The sequence below is a fragment of the Cydia pomonella genome, chromosome 20, assembly GCF_033807575.1.
Source record: "Cydia pomonella isolate Wapato2018A chromosome 20, ilCydPomo1, whole genome shotgun sequence".
Classification (NCBI taxonomy): Eukaryota; Metazoa; Arthropoda; class Insecta; order Lepidoptera; family Tortricidae; genus Cydia; species Cydia pomonella.
This window is the reverse complement of record NC_084722.1, coordinates 317,223-342,275: the sequence shown is the minus strand read 5'-3', so window position 1 is coordinate 342,275 and position 25,053 is coordinate 317,223. Positions and strand designations below refer to the sequence as shown.

At 44.8% G+C, this 25,053-nt stretch overlaps 1 protein-coding gene across 1 annotated transcript; it reads left to right on the top strand.

The window, feature by feature from the left end:
* The first annotated feature begins 1 nt into the window (after position 1).
* On the top strand, positions 2–23,451 carry LOC133529224 (uncharacterized). Its single transcript, XM_061866903.1, has 11 exons — positions 2–317; positions 5,672–5,734; positions 6,297–6,463; positions 7,678–7,798; positions 8,178–8,299; positions 9,345–9,562; positions 16,354–16,486; positions 17,345–17,473; positions 19,384–19,555; positions 19,801–19,887; positions 20,689–23,451. Exons 1-11 carry the CDS (start codon positions 129–131, stop codon positions 20,779–20,781), a joined length of 1,494 nt encoding a protein of 497 aa, XP_061722887.1. The 5' UTR covers positions 2–128; the 3' UTR covers positions 20,782–23,451.
* Positions 23,452–25,053: the final 1,602 nt, after the last annotated feature.

Here is a 25,053-nt window from a genome sequence, read left to right as displayed (position 1 = left end):
TGACAGCTGTCACATCACGCATCTGTCACCGCGACGTCACTGCCTGCATTGGCACTAGCAGTTCGCAAATAAGGACTCACTCGAGTCCACCTGTGGCTTTACCCTGCGTAACTTACTAGTGTAGTGTGATGGGAAGTCACCACAGCCATGAAGAGAAGGGTGAGAAGCAGGAAAAGGGGGGAAGCGGGCTAAACACGCCGCGAGGGGGTTCTCGGCGCGGGACCGTCACATCTGTGCCAAGATCAGGATCTGGAGCTGATATCCAGGAGCCAGAGAAGCCCCAGACGTCCATGGTGCCCGTGGAGAAGCTTGGGAAGGTGAGTGAGTGCTAGCGAGGGTCGTCAAGGTTGTTTCATGGTTGCCCTGTCACCGCGTGACAGAGTCGATTTGTTTGCATTGGCTTATAAAGAGTGTCCTCGGAATGTCTGCTGTTAATTATTTACGTCTGTCATCCTCATTATGGTTATTGATCCTTAACGGAGACATTTTGCGTGGTATTTTAGAAATTATGGCACCAAATGTGTCATCAAATAGTCATAGATAATAATGGTTTTTAAGTGCTGATAATATGGCAGCAATGAATGTTTGTAAACAATCAAGATAATAAGTGTTTAATAGGATAATCTTTACAATAATTACATTTCTTGCGTCCTGCCTGAAATAAGAACTGCCAAATAAAATAAGTTTGAATATTTTGTGTCTGAAGCTTAAACAAATATAATATTGATCTTTTTTTAATATAAGGCAAAGAAATTTTAAATCAACTGGGTTTGAAATTAAATATTAGAGCTAGCAATATCAACATATTCAATAACAAAAAGGTAGAAAACTTGTTGAAAATTATTTGTTCTAGAAGGAATAATTTTTATTTTAAGCTCCACATTAAATAAATTGAAAAAAACCTTAATAAGTTATAATGGTTAATAACATTATACTGTTCACATATTATTTTATTATTTATCCATAGCTCAAGCAAAAACTACATGTTAGATTATCATGGTAATTAACTGTTCAATAACAAATACAAATAGTCAAATTTTTGACACATCTTTTTGGCTATAGATTCAGAAGGCTGTGATGTAATGTTTGATCATAGAACATTTCCACAACCGGCTCTTGCCTGATATTGAACCAATTAACACTTTACATACAACCAAAACAATTTGGTCCTTGTTAAAAAGGAAACAAAGCTCATATTGACTTAAAGAGTAGTGTTATGCAGAAAAGAAAGTGAACCTGTTTGTTCCTTTAGTCATTCTTAGGTATATTACAAATTAGGTATATTACACTTTTTGAGGTCAACCTATATATGTGCCTGTGGATGGTTACATATTTATGAGTAAGCTGTCTACAATCTACATATTATTGATGATGACCGTACTAAGATGGTAAATCTTGGAATATAATCTTGACAGCAGCGAGAGATAAGAGTCTTATAAACCAGACATAAACTAGGATGATCTTCATGAGTCATGCCTAAATATACCATTCTCATGTGATTGCAAATACCTATAAAATTAATGCTAAATTGACCTAAAAATATCTACGCACACTTCCAAATAACTTGTTCAAATATAGAATTGTGCTTCATCTCTTTTTCAGGGGCCATAGCTTCAGAGACAAGAGTTTTTGGAAAACCGTACCCCTTTTTACAAGCTTTTATTTAGTTTCACCTGTCCCGTTGTCTGTGTGTCGGTCTATAATCAAAGCTTGCAAATTAAATTTGACCCTCTTCCCGGTTTACAATAAAGCTGAAAATTTGCATACATATGTAAGTCGGGTGACAATGCAATATTATGGTACCATCGAGATGATCTGATGATGGAGACAAGAGGTGACCATAACTCTGTGATAAAACAACCTAACCTAATTGTGTTGGGGGTTTTTAGAATTGTCTCGATGAGTATTAGTTGCTTGTGGATAGAAAAGTACAGTCAGCGATAAAAGCTTGTACCAAAAAATAAATTTTTGCCAAAAACTTATTTCAATTACAATATCTATGGTTGCCAAAAATGTATTTAGCTATTTTGAGGATTTTCTCTAGTGACTTCAACAATTCGAATTCTGATTTTTTTGACTTTCGCTCAATACAAAAAAATCACGAACATAAGTCTAAAAAGCTTATATATACAGACCATGAGTCCGTTTTTAAATTAAATTAAATTAAATAATCATTTAATTCAGGCATAGCCCATATAAGTGTTAGTAACAGCCTTAAATAATAATGTTAAACTATGACTATGACTATTACAATTTCCTATAATCTACCATGCAACACGTATACTTAGGGCTAAGACTATACAATACCGGGCGAATAGTTAATAATAATCATAAACCATTGTTTTTATTTTGCTGTTGCTGGATAAAAATATCAGGATAGTTGTCTGATAGTGATAACCCAGCCCTATCATAATCAGTGCACGTCACCAGCCTCGCCGCAATCTGTCAAGCTCAACACTAAAACCCTTATCAATGTCACCGTAATCTGCCTCAATTAACGCCTGATTTGTTTAGTCTGTGATTATTGTGTTGAAGAGACAGTTCCTTTATTTATTTACTAAGATTAATCCCGGCTTTTAAACGTACGAAAATATTAATAATTTGATTTTTTTTATATTAAAAAAAATTATTTAATCCAATAAAAAACCTTACAATATTCTTTATTGCTTAACCAGTTGTCCGTGATCCAAGTTTGAAAGGAAAATATTTTTTTACAACGATATAAATGTGACATGTGACAAGCCTGAATGTGCAGCGTCCGTTGGTACGGTAACCGCCTACTGCAGACGGAGTGTATGCTCCTTTGTAACAGGCGGATCTGCAGTGTTGGCCGCCCTAGGCCCCAGGCCCTGTGGTACTGTCTAATATCTCGCGCGAACGCGTTCAGATATTTTTGAGCACCTCGGCCGCTCTGATATATCTGATGGCGACTGTAATTACTAGCCCCTTTCTCAGCACGCATCATGGCTCAGTTTCATTGGTCGATAGGGCCCGTATGCGGGGTGCGGGAGATTTCCATAAAGCATGCCATAGGGCCCGGATTCGGGGAACAGTTTTCATTGGTCTATAGGGCCCGTATGCGGGATGCGGGAGTTTTGCAAAACGCATGCCATTATGAGTTTCACTAGTCGTTATACCACCTTTATACGGGAAGTCACCCGCATGCTATATATCGACCGAACTATCGACCAATGAGTTTCACTATTCGTTACACCGCCTGCGGGGAGTCCCCGCACGCTTTATATCGACCAATGAAACTAAGCCATCATATAGACTGCCGCTTCGCTGATACCCTACTGGGCCTTAGAGCAAATTCGCCACTGGCAGTGATTTAAATAAAATTGGTAAATAAAAAGTATTCGAAATAAAACGACCGGTCCTCCGTACGGTACGGGGGAGACCGTAGAAAGATGGAACGCTGGGAAAAAGTGCGCGTGCACTTTCGAGTCAAGAGCTTGAAGTTTGCTATCGTCGGTATACAGGAGAGCAGGATCAAGAAGAGGAAAACCGCTGCTCCTACTTGCAAGGTACATACTGATATTAAGGGATACCTACCGAATTAAGAAGAGGACATTGATTGATTAGTGTTTGGTTGTTATGTATGTATACCACATACCGCAATGTCATCGCCAAAGATTTAAACGCCTGTGGGTTATCGGAAAACGACGTCCAGGATAGAGCGAAGTGCAAGGAGAAAAGTAGGAAAGCGGACCCCGTCACAGTACGGGACAAACGCTAGGAGGATGATGATGTATGTATACCACATACCCACCGATAGAGATAGGAACAGGCGGGTACAATGTACGCAATTCCTCGTACTAAGCGTCCTTTCTTTACCTTTGTCTGCCAAATAACTAGAAATTTCATCAAAATGTAGAATCTCATCGTCAAAAGTGTGTCCAAAAATCAAACCCATAAACTCCTTCTGATCCAATGTGTACGTAACGAGGATTTGAAATAGAGGTGGATTGTCAAAGAAAACTTTGTAGCCACAGTAAATTCACTGCCATCTTTCGACACATGATTATGATTAAAACTTAGAACGCCATTTGACTTTTTTATTCTTTCACTGATATGTGTTAAATTTGCTAAAGATCAAAAAGTGGCGCCATCTAACAGAGCATAGGCCAAAGGATATGGCGCCATCGCTTGACACGATCACTTGTCTCTCATCAATCACACGCTGCACGCCCCGCCGAAGCGAACGCTCTGCTTCGGAGCGTGCCTCAAAATGATACCCTGCTAGGGCATACAATATATAAGGCTGGCTGCTTGCTAATATTCTATAGAATATTTAGAGGTGATCTGGACGTAAGACATTATACAGTCGATTTTTTATTGACATGAACTAGCCTTGTGCTATAAACGGACACAGCACATTCGATCATGGCCATGGTCAATATAACAGCAACACTAACTGACCTCCGATGGACCGTATTATCTATGCAATATGGTTAAAGTACGAATACTCAGTTACCAGTATGGTATTGTCAAGCGCTGGTGGCCTAGCGGTAAGAGCGTGCGACTTTCAATCCGGAGGTCGTGAGCTCCCACCCCGGTTCGTACATACCAATGAGTTTTTCGGAACTTATGTACGAAATATCATTTTATATTTACCAGCAGTCACTTTTCGGTAAAGAAAAACAGGACTAATTCCAATAAGGCCTAGTTTACCCTCTGGACTGGAAGGTCAGATCAGATGGCAGTCGCTTTCGTAAAAACTAGTGCCTCCGCCAATTCTGGGGATTAGTTGTCAAGCGGACCCCAGGCTCCCATGAGCCGTGGCAAAATGCCGGGACAACGCGAGGAAGAAGTATAGTATTGTCAGTGGCGGGACAAGACCAAAATTTGGTGTGGGCAAGGTACATTTAGCGAGGCCCTCTGGTGGCGCAAGAAATAACGAATCATTTTTTACGTTGCTTGCCAGTTATATGAATTTGAGACGCGAGGCTCCTCGAGCCGCGAGGCCGTAGGCGGTGGTCCACGTCGCCCACGCCTTGCGTCGCCTCTGGGTATTGTCAATAATTATCAGGAAAAGTGTCTGTCAAATGTTCAGGATTGTCCTATAGTTATTTGAGGGTCTTTTCCTTACAATAATCAAGGTTCGTTGTTGTGATTTATTGTTTATAAGAGGTAACATAACATAACATTGAGTTTGAGTCTTTCAGCGTTTGACTCTAGGAATGCTTGTACAGTCAGACCAAGGGTGTCTCTCTGTTATATTGTAGTAATTATTTATTTTTAACAATATTACAATGTAATGTTTAGCCATGTATTGGCTGTTGTATTTATAAATGTTGCTATGTATTTTTAGTCACTATATGATATTACTGTAAATGTATTGACTTGTAAAAGAGCCCTTGAGGCGTACTTGCAGAATTTGCGTAAAGCGAGTAGGCCGCCTAACGCGCCTATTCAAGTACTTTCATATTCGTTGGCTTGCACCCATGATCTTGGCTTATGTATGTCACTCAGAGATCTCTCCTGTGGATACAGCTAAAGTTTAAGGCTATAAAACTTTTTATTTGGACTCATAATGAGCAAAAACGATGTCTCCTTCTGTTGAAACAGTTGTTTTGGTTGTTATGCGTATTAGAGCGTAGTTATTGCCTACATGAAAGTGTAAATATCGGTAAAATGCTAAACTTATTTTTTTCTCTGTTGTCTATAGCTTCTGGCGCAAAGATCTCAGAAAGAAGATGGAGTTAACGGTGTTACAGAGAAATCGTTTACAGTAAGTAAGAGCGTACTTCCATCTTAAATTCCGGCAACGTATTTACAACCCCTATTGTTGCGGGTGTCCATGGGCGACGGTAAACGTTTACCATCAGGTGATCCGTCTGCTCGTTTGCCTGAATCTCAGCGAAAAGGATCCATCCACTAAAGTTTGACATTACAATGAATGACTTTTCTTTTTGACAGATAGTTCAAATTCTATTGACAGGTTTTTGTGGATTGGATCCTTTTCTCTAAATAACGTCTAATTCTTTCACGAAGTTTAATTTTTTGTTGATTACCTAATTAATGGTTGGATCTGTTGACCTCGCCCAGGCAGTTAAAAGGTATAGTATAACGCATAAGAAAAAAAAATCGTAACGATCTAGAAAAGATAATTGGCGACATCGCAAATGCAAAGAAAAATCTGACAAGGGCCAAAAAAATTATAATAGAAAAAAAAATTAAAACTTTTAATTCAGACAACACATTCAATAACACAAATAAAATCTAAAAAGCTTTTTGTACAAAAAATGTATGTAGCGTGTCAGAAGATAATTCTTTTGATAATTTGTGTGCAGAAATACCTGTTCCCCATGTACCCCGAGCTGGCCCATCAGTTCTACGCATACATCCACAAAGTGGGCAAGTGCAAGAACCAGCACATCCCGGCGTCCGTCTTCAGGGTGCAGTGCGAGAAGATACTCGGCATGTTGGACGATGCGGCCATTATAGAGACTTACGTCAGGTAATTTGAAATAGAGGTGGATTGTCAAAGAAAACTTTGTAACCACAGTAAATTTACTGCCATCTTTCGACACATGACTACAACTTTTCGAACGCCATTTGACTTTAATCCTCATTCTTTCACTAATATGTGTTAAATTTGTTAAATTAATTAATTAACATTAATTTGTGCCTACTTAAGTTTAATTCTAAGGCTTGTAATGTTTTGTATTGCCTGTAAACATTTTTCAATATGGTGTTATAAATAAAAACTATGTCTAAATATCAAAAAGTGGCGCCATCTTACCGGGCATAACCCAAAGGTTGTGGCGCCATCGCTCGAAACGATGCCGCCATACCTTGGGCCTTTGATGTTTGCCACTTTTTGACATTTAACAAATTAACACATATTAGTAAAAGAATGAGGATCAAAGTCAAACGGCGTTCTAAAAGTTTTTATGATGTGTCTAAAGATGGCAGTAAATTTACTGTGCTTACAAACTTTTCTTTCACATCACATCTCTATTTCAAATGCTCTTTGCTAGTAGGTAGTATACTTCTACTGGTGCGAGAACCAGCACATTCCCGCATCCATCTCTAGAATGCAATGCGAGAAGATACTCGGCATATTGAACGATAATGCCATTAGAGACTTTCGTCAAGTTTTCTTTAAGTATATTTCTATGTTATTTAGCCTTTACGCACCAGAAAAAAGTCATATACAACATACTTAGTAAGACCTGGCCGCGTAGCCAACGTTACAATCGTTAACGCTCCGAATCGTAGCGTAGTCATCTCTCTCTATCACTCATCCATATTAGTGCAACTGTGACAGTTGCGTTTCGTTCGCCACGAAGCGTGAACGATATGCACGTTGGCTACGCGGGCTGGTCTGCACCACAGCAAAAGCTGCATCCATCCCTTAAGTCACACAATTTGCTCTATTTTTTTTATGATTAAAATATATGCCTAGTGGGTAGTGACCCTGCCTATGAAGCCGATGGTCCCGGGTTCCAATCCCGGTAAGGGCATTTATTTGTGTGTTGAGCACAGATATTTGTTCCTGAGTCATGGGTGTTTTCTATGTGTTTAAGTATTTGTATATTATATTTATCGTTCTCTGAATACCCACAAAACAAGCTTTCTTATGTGTGCTGTAGTGCTTAGTCAATGTGTGTAAGTCCTATAATATTTATTTATGTAATTTTTATATTTATTTTATTTATTTATAAACAGGATGTTCTCCGTGGAAGAAGAAGAAGGCACAGTATCGGCAGCCGCGCTCCGGGCGCTCCTCTACACCAGCTACAAATTGTCCATGGACCACTACCCTGATGGGCCACAGACCTGTCTTGCAGTAAGCGATACCTGACCCTACTCATGTGCGAGCGGCACATCGCTATACGGCCATAGCGCTGTCTCGTTCACACACAGGAGCGGCGTGCGAATTCGCATCAGTATTATAACATTTATAACTGCGTAATCGCTATGAAGTGTAAGGCAGAAGTACACATCCATTAAAGGCACAAGATTATCATTTTCCTTTTGTACACAGAGTTGTTTCATGTATGTTAGTCTTCATTTTGATATTCTCAAAGTACTTGAATTCTACCTTGTCTTAGGAAGGTATTAGTTTTAAGTCTATGACTTTACTTCTACTATTACCATCAGACTATAAATATCTTCATCTGAAAATTTCTGACGTCTATATAAGTAGTTCTAACTTTTCTTTTCAGATAAACAAGGTGTTGAATTCCGTGGTGAACGGCTGTTTCAACAAGAAGGACTCCCATTCCGTGGGTTTTGTTGTGCGCTGGCTGGAGCAGCACTGTCACCGTCTCATCTTTCCCGTGCACAGGTAAAATACACCCTCCATTCTGACCCACATTTGTTAATTTATATTTGGAGTAAGAATTTTCATTAAACTTCCCGTACTTCCCCTAGGTACATATTCAAAATTTAAAAATCTGATCCTGTAAGTAAACCTGTTTCAATTATCAATAAACCACTTGGGTCAAAAACTTCTTGATACTTATGCGAGCTTTGTGTCTTTCCTTTCGATATCACCAGGGGTCGGACAAAAAGTGCGAATGACGTCAAACCACTTATAGGATGATTTCAAATAGTATTTTTGATTTTCATAAACAATTATCACGTATCATTTATCAATCTCTTTATTGACCTCTTTATTAAACGATATCGCCACTTGAAATGAGTAAGTACGTTTTTGACTGACACATTGTCAATCAGATGAACAGTCAGCGTCAAATACTTCGTAGCAGTCAAAGTGGCCAAATAGTTCGGTACACCATACTAAATATATGACCGAACTGAAGATGTTGCGATGGATGTGTGGCGTTACGCGATTAGATCGCATACGTAACGAACACATCCGTGGCAGCCTTGGAATTCGTGACGTAGCGGATAAGCTGCAGGAAAGTCGCCTCCGATGGTATGGCCATATAAGCCGCAGACCAGTATACTACGTCGGAAATAGATGCCTCAACCTCACTGTCCAAGGCCCTAGATCACGCGGCCGCGGTAGGCCTAAGAAGCGCTGGCTGGAGGTCGTGAGAGCGGACATGGAAGAGAACAATCTCACATCTGTGGATGCCGAAGACCGGGCAAAGTGGAGAAGATTAAGTAGGAAAGCGGACCCTGGCGCTAGGCCGGGAAAACGCTAGGTTGAAGAAGACGATAGGAATACGACATCTATTTTGATTTATAACATAATAATGTGACTTCTTATTCTTCAAGCGTTTACCAGGCCTAGCGCCAGGGTCCGCTTTCCTACTTAATCTTCTCCACTTTGCCCGGTCTTCGGCATCCTCAGTTCTGAGATTGTTCTCTTCCATGGCCGCTATCACGACGTCCAGCCAGAATATTGAATGAATCCCTCGCAGGTACTGCGTCCACCTGCTGGCCACCCGCCACCGCGACATCTCCGCGCACGTGGCGTCGGACGGCGCCGGCGCGGGGCTGGAGCTGGCGACGCCGGTGCTGGAGCGCGGGCGGCCGGGCGGCGGCGCCCTGCTGCCGGCGTCGGGCGCCTGGCTGCTGGCCGGCACCGCGCCGCCGCTCTACAGCCGCCCGCTGCAGCCGCCGCCGCTGCCGCAACACGGTCAGTGAACGTGCCGGGTGTCCACTCACTATATACTGGAGCGCGGGCGGCCGGGCGGCGGCGCCCTGCTGCCGGCGTCGGGCGCCTGGCTGCTGGCCGGCACCGCGCCGCCGCTCTACAGCCGCCCGCTGCAGCCGCCGCCGCTGCCGCAACACGGTCAGTGAACGTGCCGGGTGTCCACTCACTATATACTGGAGCGCGGGCGGCCGGGCGGCGGCGCCCTGCTGCCGGCGTCGGGCGCCTGGCTGCTGGCCGGCACCGCGCCGCCGCTCTACAGCCGCCCGCTGCAGCCGCCGCCGCTGCCGCAACACGGTCAGTGAACGTGCCGGGTGTCCACTCACTATATACTGGAGCGCGGGCGGCCGGGCGGCGGCGCCCTGCTGCCGGCGTCGGGCGCCTGGCTGCTGGCCGGCACCGCGCCGCCGCTCTACAGCCGCCCGCTGCAGCCGCCGCCGCTGCCGCAACACGGTCAGTGAACGTGCCGGGTGTCCACTCACTATATACTGGAGCGCGGGCGGCCGGGCGGCGGCGCCCTGCTGCCGGCGTCGGGCGCCTGGCTGCTGGCCGGCACCGCGCCGCCGCTCTACAGCCGCCCGCTGCAGCCGCCGCCGCTGCCGCAACACGGTCAGTGAACGTGCCGGGTGTCCACTCACTATATACTGGAGCGCGGGCGGCCGGGCGGCGGCGCCCTGCTGCCGGCGTCGGGCGCCTGGCTGCTGGCCGGCACCGCGCCGCCGCTCTACAGCCGCCCGCTGCAGCCGCCGCCGCTGCCGCAACACGGTCAGTGAACGTGCCGGGTGTCCACTCACTATATACTGGAGCGCGGGCGGCCGGGCGGCGGCGCCCTGCTGCCGGCGTCGGGCGCCTGGCTGCTGGCCGGCACCGCGCCGCCGCTCTACAGCCGCCCGCTGCAGCCGCCGCCGCTGCCGCAACACGGTCAGTGAACGTGCCGGGTGTCCACTCACTATATACTGGAGCGCGGGCGGCCGGGCGGCGGCGCCCTGCTGCCGGCGTCGGGCGCCTGGCTGCTGGCCGGCACCGCGCCGCCGCTCTACAGCCGCCCGCTGCAGCCGCCGCCGCTGCCGCAACACGGTCAGTGAACGTGCCGGGTGTCCACTCACTATATACTGGAGCGCGGGCGGCCGGGCGGCGGCGCCCTGCTGCCGGCGTCGGGCGCCTGGCTGCTGGCCGGCACCGCGCCGCCGCTCTACAGCCGCCCGCTGCAGCCGCCGCCGCTGCCGCAACACGGTCAGTGAACGTGCCGGGTGTCCACTCACTATATACTGGAGCGCGGGCGGCCGGGCGGCGGCGCCCTGCTGCCGGCGTCGGGCGCCTGGCTGCTGGCCGGCACCGCGCCGCCGCTCTACAGCCGCCCGCTGCAGCCGCCGCCGCTGCCGCAACACGGTCAGTGAACGTGCCGGGTGTCCACTCACTATATACTGGAGCGCGGGCGGCCGGGCGGCGGCGCCCTGCTGCCGGCGTCGGGCGCCTGGCTGCTGGCCGGCACCGCGCCGCCGCTCTACAGCCGCCCGCTGCAGCCGCCGCCGCTGCCGCAACACGGTCAGTGAACGTGCCGGGTGTCCACTCACTATATACTGGAGCGCGGGCGGCCGGGCGGCGGCGCCCTGCTGCCGGCGTCGGGCGCCTGGCTGCTGGCCGGCACCGCGCCGCCGCTCTACAGCCGCCCGCTGCAGCCGCCGCCGCTGCCGCAACACGGTCAGTGAACGTGCCGGGTGTCCACTCACTATATACTGGAGCGCGGGCGGCCGGGCGGCGGCGCCCTGCTGCCGGCGTCGGGCGCCTGGCTGCTGGCCGGCACCGCGCCGCCGCTCTACAGCCGCCCGCTGCAGCCGCCGCCGCTGCCGCAACACGGTCAGTGAACGTGCCGGGTGTCCACTCACTATATACTGGAGCGCGGGCGGCCGGGCGGCGGCGCCCTGCTGCCGGCGTCGGGCGCCTGGCTGCTGGCCGGCACCGCGCCGCCGCTCTACAGCCGCCCGCTGCAGCCGCCGCCGCTGCCGCAACACGGTCAGTGAACGTGCCGGGTGTCCACTCACTATATACTGGAGCGCGGGCGGCCGGGCGGCGGCGCCCTGCTGCCGGCGTCGGGCGCCTGGCTGCTGGCCGGCACCGCGCCGCCGCTCTACAGCCGCCCGCTGCAGCCGCCGCCGCTGCCGCAACACGGTCAGTGAACGTGCCGGGTGTCCACTCACTATATACTGGAGCGCGGGCGGCCGGGCGGCGGCGCCCTGCTGCCGGCGTCGGGCGCCTGGCTGCTGGCCGGCACCGCGCCGCCGCTCTACAGCCGCCCGCTGCAGCCGCCGCCGCTGCCGCAACACGGTCAGTGAACGTGCCGGGTGTCCACTCACTATATACTGGAGCGCGGGCGGCCGGGCGGCGGCGCCCTGCTGCCGGCGTCGGGCGCCTGGCTGCTGGCCGGCACCGCGCCGCCGCTCTACAGCCGCCCGCTGCAGCCGCCGCCGCTGCCGCAACACGGTCAGTGAACGTGCCGGGTGTCCACTCACTATATACTGGAGCGCGGGCGGCCGGGCGGCGGCGCCCTGCTGCCGGCGTCGGGCGCCTGGCTGCTGGCCGGCACCGCGCCGCCGCTCTACAGCCGCCCGCTGCAGCCGCCGCCGCTGCCGCAACACGGTCAGTGAACGTGCCGGGTGTCCACTCACTATATACTGGAGCGCGGGCGGCCGGGCGGCGGCGCCCTGCTGCCGGCGTCGGGCGCCTGGCTGCTGGCCGGCACCGCGCCGCCGCTCTACAGCCGCCCGCTGCAGCCGCCGCCGCTGCCGCAACACGGTCAGTGAACGTGCCGGGTGTCCACTCACTATATACTGGAGCGCGGGCGGCCGGGCGGCGGCGCCCTGCTGCCGGCGTCGGGCGCCTGGCTGCTGGCCGGCACCGCGCCGCCGCTCTACAGCCGCCCGCTGCAGCCGCCGCCGCTGCCGCAACACGGTCAGTGAACGTGCCGGGTGTCCACTCACTATATACTGGAGCGCGGGCGGCCGGGCGGCGGCGCCCTGCTGCCGGCGTCGGGCGCCTGGCTGCTGGCCGGCACCGCGCCGCCGCTCTACAGCCGCCCGCTGCAGCCGCCGCCGCTGCCGCAACACGGTCAGTGAACGTGCCGGGTGTCCACTCACTATATACTGGAGCGCGGGCGGCCGGGCGGCGGCGCCCTGCTGCCGGCGTCGGGCGCCTGGCTGCTGGCCGGCACCGCGCCGCCGCTCTACAGCCGCCCGCTGCAGCCGCCGCCGCTGCCGCAACACGGTCAGTGAACGTGCCGGGTGTCCACTCACTATATACTGGAGCGCGGGCGGCCGGGCGGCGGCGCCCTGCTGCCGGCGTCGGGCGCCTGGCTGCTGGCCGGCACCGCGCCGCCGCTCTACAGCCGCCCGCTGCAGCCGCCGCCGCTGCCGCAACACGGTCAGTGAACGTGCCGGGTGTCCACTCACTATATACTGGAGCGCGGGCGGCCGGGCGGCGGCGCCCTGCTGCCGGCGTCGGGCGCCTGGCTGCTGGCCGGCACCGCGCCGCCGCTCTACAGCCGCCCGCTGCAGCCGCCGCCGCTGCCGCAACACGGTCAGTGAACGTGCCGGGTGTCCACTCACTATATACTGGAGCGCGGGCGGCCGGGCGGCGGCGCCCTGCTGCCGGCGTCGGGCGCCTGGCTGCTGGCCGGCACCGCGCCGCCGCTCTACAGCCGCCCGCTGCAGCCGCCGCCGCTGCCGCAACACGGTCAGTGAACGTGCCGGGTGTCCACTCACTATATACTGGAGCGCGGGCGGCCGGGCGGCGGCGCCCTGCTGCCGGCGTCGGGCGCCTGGCTGCTGGCCGGCACCGCGCCGCCGCTCTACAGCCGCCCGCTGCAGCCGCCGCCGCTGCCGCAACACGGTCAGTGAACGTGCCGGGTGTCCACTCACTATATACTGGAGCGCGGGCGGCCGGGCGGCGGCGCCCTGCTGCCGGCGTCGGGCGCCTGGCTGCTGGCCGGCACCGCGCCGCCGCTCTACAGCCGCCCGCTGCAGCCGCCGCCGCTGCCGCAACACGGTCAGTGAACGTGCCGGGTGTCCACTCACTATATACTGGAGCGCGGGCGGCCGGGCGGCGGCGCCCTGCTGCCGGCGTCGGGCGCCTGGCTGCTGGCCGGCACCGCGCCGCCGCTCTACAGCCGCCCGCTGCAGCCGCCGCCGCTGCCGCAACACGGTCAGTGAACGTGCCGGGTGTCCACTCACTATATACTGGAGCGCGGGCGGCCGGGCGGCGGCGCCCTGCTGCCGGCGTCGGGCGCCTGGCTGCTGGCCGGCACCGCGCCGCCGCTCTACAGCCGCCCGCTGCAGCCGCCGCCGCTGCCGCAACACGGTCAGTGAACGTGCTGGGTGTACACTCACGCGCGGGCGGCGGCGACCTGCTGCCATCCACTCACATGCTTCATATTTTTCAGTGACTTCTATTACAATAATAAAATGAGGGTGACAGCTAGTAACTACAGTTACCAAAAGCAAGTGAGTGGATAGGTAGACTCACTAAATAATGGAGCAGGTACGGGACGCGAACTAGCCGTACTTGTGTTAAACAGCACACTCACAAAGGACATCGAAATATATAGTGTCAATGGACAAAATAACAACGGGGGCTAAGTGGATTTACTTAGTTTAGACATGACATGGAAAATTATATAACATAGTTTAGACATGACGTGGAAAATTACAAAAACATGTACTAAACTTGAAACATTTCACCTACATAGATAAACCGTATGAATTGAAGAAGTGTTTTTCAAAATTAAATCAAGCTACGTTTGCTGCATTTTAACGAAAATGTCACATATACATTGATTAGTTGAATTTCTCTTTAGTTTATCGGAGTTTTTTTACTGTTAGATTGTATAATTAAGTGAAATACTTGTGCTCAACAGATTTGGCCTCAACAAGCGATCCACAGAGTAAGTTGGGCCTGTTAGAGAGCCACAGAGAATGCTATTCGTAGCACTACCTTATCTTAATATGAAATCCGTCGCTAGAGTCTGTGCGGAATGAGAAGGGTCGTGGAATGTATTGGGCCCCATACATTCCACGACCCTTCTCATTCCGCACAGACTCTAGCACTTGATTACGATCTATTAAGAATCTCCAATTTAAAACTCGCGCTTATTTCGATTTTTAACCCCCGACGCAAAAAGAGGGGTATACCATATATAAGTTTGACGCCAATGTCCGGCTGTGGCATCGTAGCTCTCAAACGGAGGGACCGATTTCGATGCGTTTTTTTTTGTGAAAGGGAATTTCCTAGCGGTGATAATTAAATATGTTTGATAAAATAAAATCGATCCAGCAGTGTGAAGAGTACCGGCTCTTTTCCAAAATTATGTAAGGCATTTTAGTGCGTTGGTTTTTTTTTTTTTTTTTAATAAACAAGTGGATAAGTATTTCAAGACAAAGTTTTAAATTGGAGTATCTATAGCACAATTTCTTAGAATGTTAGTTTTATTTCATGTAGCATGATCAAGTTCTATAGGCTAGCTACAGGGATCAAGAGAATGAATGTTTATTTCCTATTTTTTATCAATAAAAATCTTAATCTTCATTTTGTTGCACACAGTTTATTATACCAATTTTTTGGCTTTAATCCTTTTCACGAAAGGATGTTTAATTTGTTGTTGCGATTAACTTTCATATTGTATTGTAAGTGTCTCTGTTTGGCCCTATGGTTGACTGGTAGAGAATGCCATTTGGCTTAAAGTCAGTCATTGTTGTATATATTTTGTGCAATATAATTTAAATAAATAAATATATATTAATTGCTATATTGAACTGATTTGTGAATGGCATGAACGATTTAAATTACACATTTTCAACGATACATCATATCATTTATCATGGTGCATAGTGTTATTTCTTGTTTATTTTGGAATGTAACGTAGCGGTCATAACTTTGTCACCGTCATTCGCTACTTATTCATTATAACTACCTAAACTACTAATTCCTAATTGCGCTATTGTTTCACTAAATAATGAATCTCCTAACTAGTTTATTACAAAACAGGTTAGATTATTACAAGGCTGAACATTTTTGGCGGAAAATAAGACGGCAAATTTAAAAAATGTAGGTTAAAAAGTTGACAGTAAACATGTCAAATGTCGAGTAGTTTTAACGACGGAAATGATGAGCCTGCATATCCTTACTATATCGCTTTAGTTATACTACCTTCAATTCCTATTTCTTTTCATTTACAATGATTAGCTATGTCCTTATATCACGGACCGGAAACCGGTATTTTTTCTACACTGAAAAAAATAGATAGCCGAACTGGTTTTGTAACTTTACTAAATAACTAAACTACGGTTATAAGAAAATAAACTTTGCATAAATTTACAAACTTATTTTGTAGTGTATACCCAGTACCTGAACACTGATAGCCAAACACGGTTTTGTAACATATAACACATAGTTCGCAAGTCCCAATTTTTGTGTAAACAGTAACCAAAATTTTGTTACAGTTATGCAAACATTTCTTTCAGTGTATGGGAACGAAAGCGGTATTTTTTCGTTCTTTGTTAATTATTCCCTTTCTAATTGGGCAATCTAATAATACGAAGTCGTTATCAAAAACCACAACCGAGTCCTATATTTGGAGTATAAAATAAACCGAAATATATGTTTATTTCAGTTTTTCCAAAAAACCGGTTCCGATCCCTGCCTTATATGTTGTGATGTGTCAGTTTGTGTTTAGTTCTTATTTCTTTGATTAAACTTGTATAATTGTCGATGGGTGTTGATTTCAGCGGGTACGCTGGCGTCTACAGCATGGTTGGCGCGACTAGTGTGTGCATTACCGTCCCACTGGGCCCCCTTATACAACTCCAACGAACACGGACTGGGCGCTAATAGATTCCTACACCATACGCTTAACTACAGGTGAGTAAGGTTGCCAGAGCTCAACGAGGGGGGTGGGGTTAGGGTCGGCAACGCGCATGTAACTCCTCTGGAGTTGCAGGTGTACATAGGCTACGGAGACTGCTTACCATCAGGCAGGCCGTATGCTTGTTTGCCACCGACGTAGTATAAAAAAAAAAATACTACTCTTGGGCGCCACAGTGAAGTAACCCAGTCCCAAAATGTTATCTGTCGCTATCACAAAACGTGTCGGCTCCGAATAGCACTATTGCCTTTCGCAAAATATCCCTTTTTACTCCCTCCTTTACCTCCCTCCCTTTTACAATGCCTGTCTTATGTGTAATAATTATTTTATTTTTCTTAATAATCTTCGCATACTTTTCACTTCGGGTTCGAGACTCAACTATAAAGATTTCTCACGAAATGCTTTAGTCTACAGTAATGAATTCGACCAATCACGTGTTGCCGCGGTCAAGGGGAATAAATCAAAGGACGCGCTACTATTTAATGAATAAGAAGTGCGTTGATGTCTTTTTATCTACTGAGATACTTACCTAATTTTGTTTATTTATATATTTGAATAAGTATTATATTAACCGTAGAAAAAGTATTGTATACAGTAGTGATATAATCAAACTTTTAATTCCGTACCTTAGTTAGGCCATTCAGCAAGTTGCGTGGCCTAAACACGGCATCGGCACTCGACTGACAAGCTCTCCATCATATCACTATTGTATAAATGTGTTTATATATATATACAATACCTACTCTGGCTGTTAATTTATATCTTGAATGATAACATTGACAACCTCTTTAAATCCTCTTGGTACTTTAAAGAAAATAGGATTGACATTCTTTACGTTCATGTATATTTGACAGAGGCCCAACGCTGGTGGTGGTAGCCGGCGGCGAGGACCTGAAGGTGGTCCTGGCGTGTCCGCAGGAGTGGCGCGAGACGCACACGTACTGGGGCACGGCCGACTGTGCCCTCATACAGCTCTTCCCTACGTAAGTGCCCTAACATTGCTTACTAGTCCAGTTAGGTGTTCAGTATCCGAACAAAACGCAGACATTGTGCCCCATGGATAAATCTCCACATGAATTCTCTAATTTAATCGAATCATAGTTTTTGGAAGAAACATTGATATTATACTTAATAATATTTAATAAGTTAATAAAAATAGAATAGAATAGAAATACTTTATTTGGTGTAAAAAGTAAAACTTAACATATATACATCTTATTCTAATAACACCAAAATCTCTCGGCATATATTATGTCGATGACTAAGATAACAAAACAAACTATTTATTACCAAAAAACAGTACACAAATCCGTGCTTTGAACATTTAGAGGGTCTTCTTCTTATTCGTGTAAAGGGATCAAACTTTTTAAATTAAATTCTTGTCTGCCAATGCTTTGCCACTTCTAGCCCTCTGGGTGTAGCCCTCAGGAGATCTTCCTCAGTGCACATCGTTGAGCACAGGGAACATTCGATCATGTGTTTTGTTGTTTGGAGGACTCCACACTCGCAGAAAATATCACCTTGTCGGCCAATACCCCATCTCAGAAGATTATCTTTTGACCGACCAACTCCCGTTCGAAGTCGGTTAAGGGCTTTCCATACTATACGGCATTTAGAGGGTAGGTGAAAGTATTTGTTTGTAAATTTGAAACAAACTTAAAAAATAATAAAATAACATCTAGCACACTACGTCAGCTCACGTGTTGGAAGTTTGGAGATCAATGAAATACTTTTTTAATCTTACTTTTAACAGTTGCTGTCGAAGTACAATTTCTAATAGGTGGTGACAGATTATTTCAACACTTCGTGGCGGCGTATCGAAAGCTGCCACGAAAAGCAGCCGTACCATGCTTCAGACCAATAAGTCGTTGAGCGCCCCGCACTTCACGCTTAGAGCATTGTATCTTATTACAGAAATGTGATGGTTTTATAAATGCATAAATTAAAAAATTAACAAAGAGAAGTGTAAAGTTCGCCTGGCCGACATATTCATTAATTTATTGTTGTTTAAAAATGGAGTTATGTGGGAGCGGCTTGGTACAGTACTTAAATAAGGCATTTTGTATAAGTTGTACCAATGTAGAAGTACGCGCAAGCAGCCTCCGTAGACAACATCAGCATAACCCAACTTAGATAAAATAAGTGACTCACAGAGATTTATTCGCAAATCAACACTAATAAAGTCAAATTTAAGTGAAACATTCTCATTTAATTAAAACTTCGTAGGGCCGGGCCTGCATTTAAGTGAAGGAGAAAGTTTCACTTTCACTTATTTTATTAACTTAATAAAATATTATTATAATAACAATGTCGCTTCCAAAAACTATTAAGCGATTACGATTAAATTACACAATCATGTGAAATATTTGCTCTATTAAAATATTAAACCAGACTTAATTGCGTATAATTAAATTTTAATGGTGTTATTCATAATATATTCATCTATATTCGTTACTGGCCTGAATTAGCTATGAATCGTTTGTCTTTTTCTGTCATTTTGAGTTATGTATTTATAAGAAAGGGATAAAACATAATTTAACTAAATCAGTTTTATGAATAAGGGGGTAAAAGTTTTGCTTAAAGATTAATTTATATACCTATGTTTAATTATCTTAACGGGTCTGCCCCGATTAAACTATTTACGGGTAATTTAGTGTTGCTTACCCATATCCTCCTTAAAATGTTGGTGGGACGTCATTTATCCGTGACCACAGCTGGTGCTGACCAGTTGAAACGTCGGACTTAACCCTTGGAGTGGTAGGCCGTCGATTGCCGACCGATTATGTCATTTAAATTTCAAATTTGATTAATTGAAATAAAATTCCAATAACTCAAAAACGACACATGCCACTTGAAGAGTTAAGGTAAAATTATGAAATTATATATGTTCCAGGTTCTCAATAGTTGAACACGCCCCTAAAATGATCTACCTGAACACATCGATCCGCGGCTACCCGAAGGGCTTGCGCGCGGGTAGCGATCCCCGCAAGCCTTTACTTATCATCGAAGAAGGCTTCGACAAGATGTCCTTCAACAGCGTACCTTATTCTCTACGAGCGATCGAGGTTGGTAGACAAAGTAGCTGTACGAAATACTTTGAACACATTTTTCTTCTTAATGAAGCGAGCGTGGACACCTGTCCCTCTTACCCAATTTTGATCCATGCTAGACTCTGCTCATCATAGCCGAGAGTTTTCCACAAGTTTGTCTTGTACAAACATTTTTTTTGTCTTTTGAAGTATGTTCTAAATACCAGTCGAATTGAGGAGTAAAAGTTGTAAAATCAATAAAAATTCTTTTCAAAAATCAGGTGTGGGGCTGTGGCGATCAGGCTTTAAGAGAGAACCAGCTCGAAGTGAAAAAGTGGCAAGTCAGGGAAGCGGAGAGACAACGACAGGTAACATTAAACACTAATAATCACTTTACAGTATTCAACACTATTCGCCACTTTTATGCACTAACTTACACTATCGTATTTTCATAATAATCACTAATCGCCAATCAGCCGGGAAATTTGTGACGTGAAAAAGGTGACTGACGGTTTGGTAACAATCGACCCAAATTTACTTTAATATGATGATTTTTTTTTGTTATTAGTTATTACTATGGCGTCGATGGCATATAGTCAATTAAAGAGTTCGTCATTTTAAATTCAATGTGTGGTCATGTTCTATATGCTCGTTCCGTGTATGATATGGCGGCGCCCTCGTGCGTGCGGGACACATTGCTCGGTTGACCGTCGGCAGCTGCCAAATAGTATGAAGATATCGTCCCACGAAAGTTCATATTTTCATAATGTCGTGCATTGGCGTCGCTTGTATTTACCCCACCACCAACTGTGTATATAGACAATCATCTTCTTTTCAATCCAGTTACCACCTGCTGGAGTGTTTATCTTATTTACATAATCTTCCACCGCCTCCGGTCCTGGGCAGCTCGGGTAACCTCCTCCCATCCGATTCCCAATAAGAGTTAGGGAACTCTTGCTCCACGGAACCGCGCCAACCCAATTCAGGGCGACAACGTTTCCTTTTGTTGGGCGTCTTTCAGGTTTGGGCCACTTTGAATAGGTGGGTGTCAAGTTTCCTAAGGATATGCCCAATCCAATGCCATTCCCGCGTCTGGATCTCCTTGTGTACGGGTAATGATTATTCTCCATAAGAGATAGCCAATAGTAAGGTGTATATATGTTGTGCAGGTGAAGCTGTCGGCGGCGGACTGGATCGAGCACCCCGACCGCTACCTGCTGGAGCTGGCCGGGCGGCCGCAGTACAACAACTCGGCCAGCTAGGGCGCCGGGTAGAGGCTCATGCTGACGCTGCGAGAACGAGAACGAAAGTATTGTAGCTTCATTTTAATCAATCGTTTGAAGACATACTTGTATACGAAAGTGTGTCCTTATCTCTGTCTGTTACTTCTTCACGCTTAAACCACTGAACCGATTTAGTTGAAATTTGGTAATGGGTTCAACCTTTAAGGGAGTGAAAAGAAAGTGGAAGTTTAAAAGGGTATTAATAATTTCTTTAAAAAAGGACTATGAGACTTATCGTTTCACTTTTCGTTACAAATCAAAAAATGTATATCCCTTTTGTAATTAGTGTAGTATTGTTGATACATAGTCAATATTGTAATAAACTTTGCATTCGAGTTCTCGCACCATCTATCTGAGCCTTAATTCTCTAGTATACGAAGGAAGACCATGAAGTGTAATATATTGTGGTCGCAAAGTAGATAGCTGAACCAAATGGCGTTGTACTGTCCGTGCATTACTTCTACTATAACGGTCAAATTTGTGGCTCTAATATTTTGCACATATTTGTATTCCTTTGTCTACGCTATAAGATAGAAATTGTTATACCTAAGCTTGATTATGATCTAGATATTCTACGGCTACTAGTAGAAAGGTACATGAGACGTTTAAACTAAACGTTTTGGAGGTGATCGAAATAGCACAAGCATTTCTGCGTTTAAAGTGTGAAAATGTGATTATCAACTATGTAACATTTAGTGTTTTTAAACTACTGTATAAGCGTAATTTAGTTCAACTATCTTTATCATAATACCGGGTGGGCAAATAAGAAATATATACATTTGGGGAATTTATTTGCCAATCACTGTCACTTTTTCTCGAAATTAATCAAGCAAACAATGTGTTTTAAACAACACAAATATTTGAGAAAAAGTTGCATGCTGCTAGAGGTAGACATTTGGCAGAAATTATCTTCCGTATACAATTGCCAAGCCTGAATAATATATTTCTGAAAAAAATATTCAATAAATTTTGCACTTAATATAATTAAAATTTAAAAACAAACTGTATCACTCTTACTTGCTCACCCTGTATATATCAAATGTAATATAGGTAAAAAACTTAGTTCCAGACTCTCTGTTTGGAAAATGGTTCCCTATTTATAATTTATAATATTTATGTCTTATTTAAAAAAAATAAGAAAGAAGAATAAGATTAATTAGAAATAAAGGTCAATGTGAAGTCATTTATTTAGTATTTTTGTAAACTGTATATAACTAAATCCATTAGAACTGTAGCTAAGTTTTTTACCTATTTTTCTTGCATTTTAAGAAGGTGTTGACAGTAGGAAACTTATTATAATTTCATCAAATCCGCTCACTATAGTGAAATGCAGGAATTATAAGGATTGTCAGCTTTTACCTGCATGTGTTTAATTTTCTCATGTACTTAATTTAAATTATTAATTATATGCCAAATATTCCCGGGAACATACATCAATTATGTCGCACGAAATTTAAGATTATAAGCAATTGTTACATTGTAGTAACGAAGTTGCTTACAACTATTTAAAAGTTAGCTACTTAAAGTCAAATAATAAATATATATACTTCAGGACTGATTCAGTCTATTATAATAACAATTATGTATTGCTGTTTATTTAACACTATTATATTTTATATCGTGCTTGTTCATGCAATGATATTATTTTATAGTATAAAAGCCATTAAGAGGATCGTAGATGACTTATTTGGACCTATTTTGTTTTGTTGTCGATTTTTTCGTCATATTTCTAATTTGGTGGATACATAGTTTCCTATTCTGTAAAATATAAGTTCCATTTCACAGTGTGCCCTAAAAAATTTCCTTTGAGTTACGAAAACAAATGGTAATTTCTTAACTCAACGAAGAATTACATAGGTATTTCTCGGGACATGTTGTGACTTCGTACTTATTCCGCCCACAATGAGGAGTTATCAAACCAGCCAAATTTTATCCAAGAGTAACGAAAATAAAACCAACAAAAAATTTAAAATCGGCCATTTGGTTTGTAACGTCCACTTTCCTCTTATTTAGGTATATTTTAAAGTTAAACATTTGTTCTCATTTAAATTGTTATTGGATCTAGGCAAAGGAAAACTATGAATAGGCGGGCCATCATATTTTAGTGTTGACTTTGACTAACATGTGATTGTTAATTGTAAATAGATAGTTGCTCAATAGAAATTGGTTCCATTTGGGCGTAAATATAGGACTGTTTAGAATAGTAGATTGTGTCACAAGGGAGTAAAATTACATATTTACGAGCGTACATTGAATCCTGAGTGCAGTGAGGGTTTCTAGTGTTAACGCCCAAGGTGGAAATAATTTCGCTACAATGTGACACATACTGCTTTTCATATCACCTATGAGGAAATTATAGTTTCATAATACATATTATAATCTATATGGTATGCGAAAAGTGTCATAGAACAGAAAAGTGCTTATTTGATTTCTCCTAGCAGGGAAGAAAAAATCGTTTTCCGAATAGGTGATGTGAAAAGAAAAATCCACTCACAGATATCCAAATTTTTAATTTAAGATCCATGTGATGACAGCGTGTATTTTTGATATTACCACATAATCAATGGGTAGTTATTTTACGCTTTATATATATATAGGGATAATTTTCAAGATACATTGGTATCACTACTTGGTTTGAACTCAAAACGTCGCACTGTACGAAATACATTGCCGCTCGAAAAAAAAAATATTTATGCTGTTCTGGTCAAGAGTAAATTAAAATTTTCTTTCAGAATCATTTCATACCATTAGTGGTAATCGTATGTCTCCTTTAAGTTTGTGGTTAAATCAAAACTCCGCATTTATCCGCTTTTAGGCCTAAGAGTGGGAAAATATCTACTATTGACAGCTAATGTCAAAAAATCCTATCGGCTAGTGTTAACAATATAGAAATGTTTGCTAGTGTCCAGAATTACTGATTCCTAATGTAGAAAAGTGTCAACTAGTGTTGGAAAGTGTTATATAGTGTTGGAAAGTGACAACTAGTGTCAAATTATTCTGGCTAATATAAAAGCTAGGAAAAAACACTAAAGATCGTTCCTAAATTGAGAGCCATAACTTTCTGAGTCATGCAAGTATTTATATTGAAAATGTCAATGTTATAAATAAATCACTCATTATTATGTAAACGTATATTTTTTGTGTAGCTTGTAGTGATTGATATTGATGGTGGACCAAATATTATCGTTATTTTATATCCTGGACTTGAGTATGTAAATAAAAAGTTGATATACTTGTCTTAAGTGGAGTTCAATAGGAATGGCAAATAATATAAACAAATATGACAAATTTTGTTAGCATTTGACGTATAACCTAAAAGTTTTACGATGGTTGTTTTCATTGTAATATTAATAATTAACGTAGACTTTAACTAGTAATTGATATACATAAAAGATTAAAGTATATGAACTATTGCTAAAATCATGGTTGTCCATGAAAGTGCGAGATTACGAAGAAACAAAGGTAAATTGGTTTGTTTGTTTGCCATTTCTATTGAACTCTACTTGTCTATGGTCAGGGTTGATTCACTAAAAGGCATCATATTCACTGGCACTTTTTAGGACATTTAAGTTTTGTTTGTAATCCTCTTACTGTCGGTGAGACACACAATGTTAATTGTTCATCACATTTGCGATGAAATAAAAAAGTATGTGGCCGTGGTACGCGAGCAGCCGTCACATGCTGCAGCCGGCCTGTCAGCGACACCTTCTCGTAAATCATGAGGCCCTGGTACTAGCTCCTTGCTAAATTCAGTTTTTGGACAGTTGAATTCTAGCTAAACTACAGATATACGGTTACAGACATGAATCGTTGATCCATTCAGGGTTAAATCTGTATAAGTGGCGGGAAGTTTCAAAAAGCTATAATAGTACTTGGAAATTACAGGAAAATTTCACAGGAAACTTTCATTTTGGTAATGGGAAGTTTCGATTCCTTTACAAAGATATGAGAAGTCTCCAAAATTTTAACAAGTGAAAGTTAGCAATTTTGGAAACTTACAGCACATCAGGGCTATAACCGCGAAAATCGAAGTTCGTCAACTGCGGGCATTTTTCTCTGTCACTCTAATTACAACTTAATGAGAGTAAAAGAGAAAGATCCCCGCAATTTGCGAATTTCGGTTTTCGCGGTAGGCCCCCAGTAGCTTACTACTATAAATAAATAAATAATAAATAAAATAAATAAATATTATAGGACATTATAACACAAATTGACTAAGTCCCACAGTAAGCTCAATAAGGCTTGTGTTGA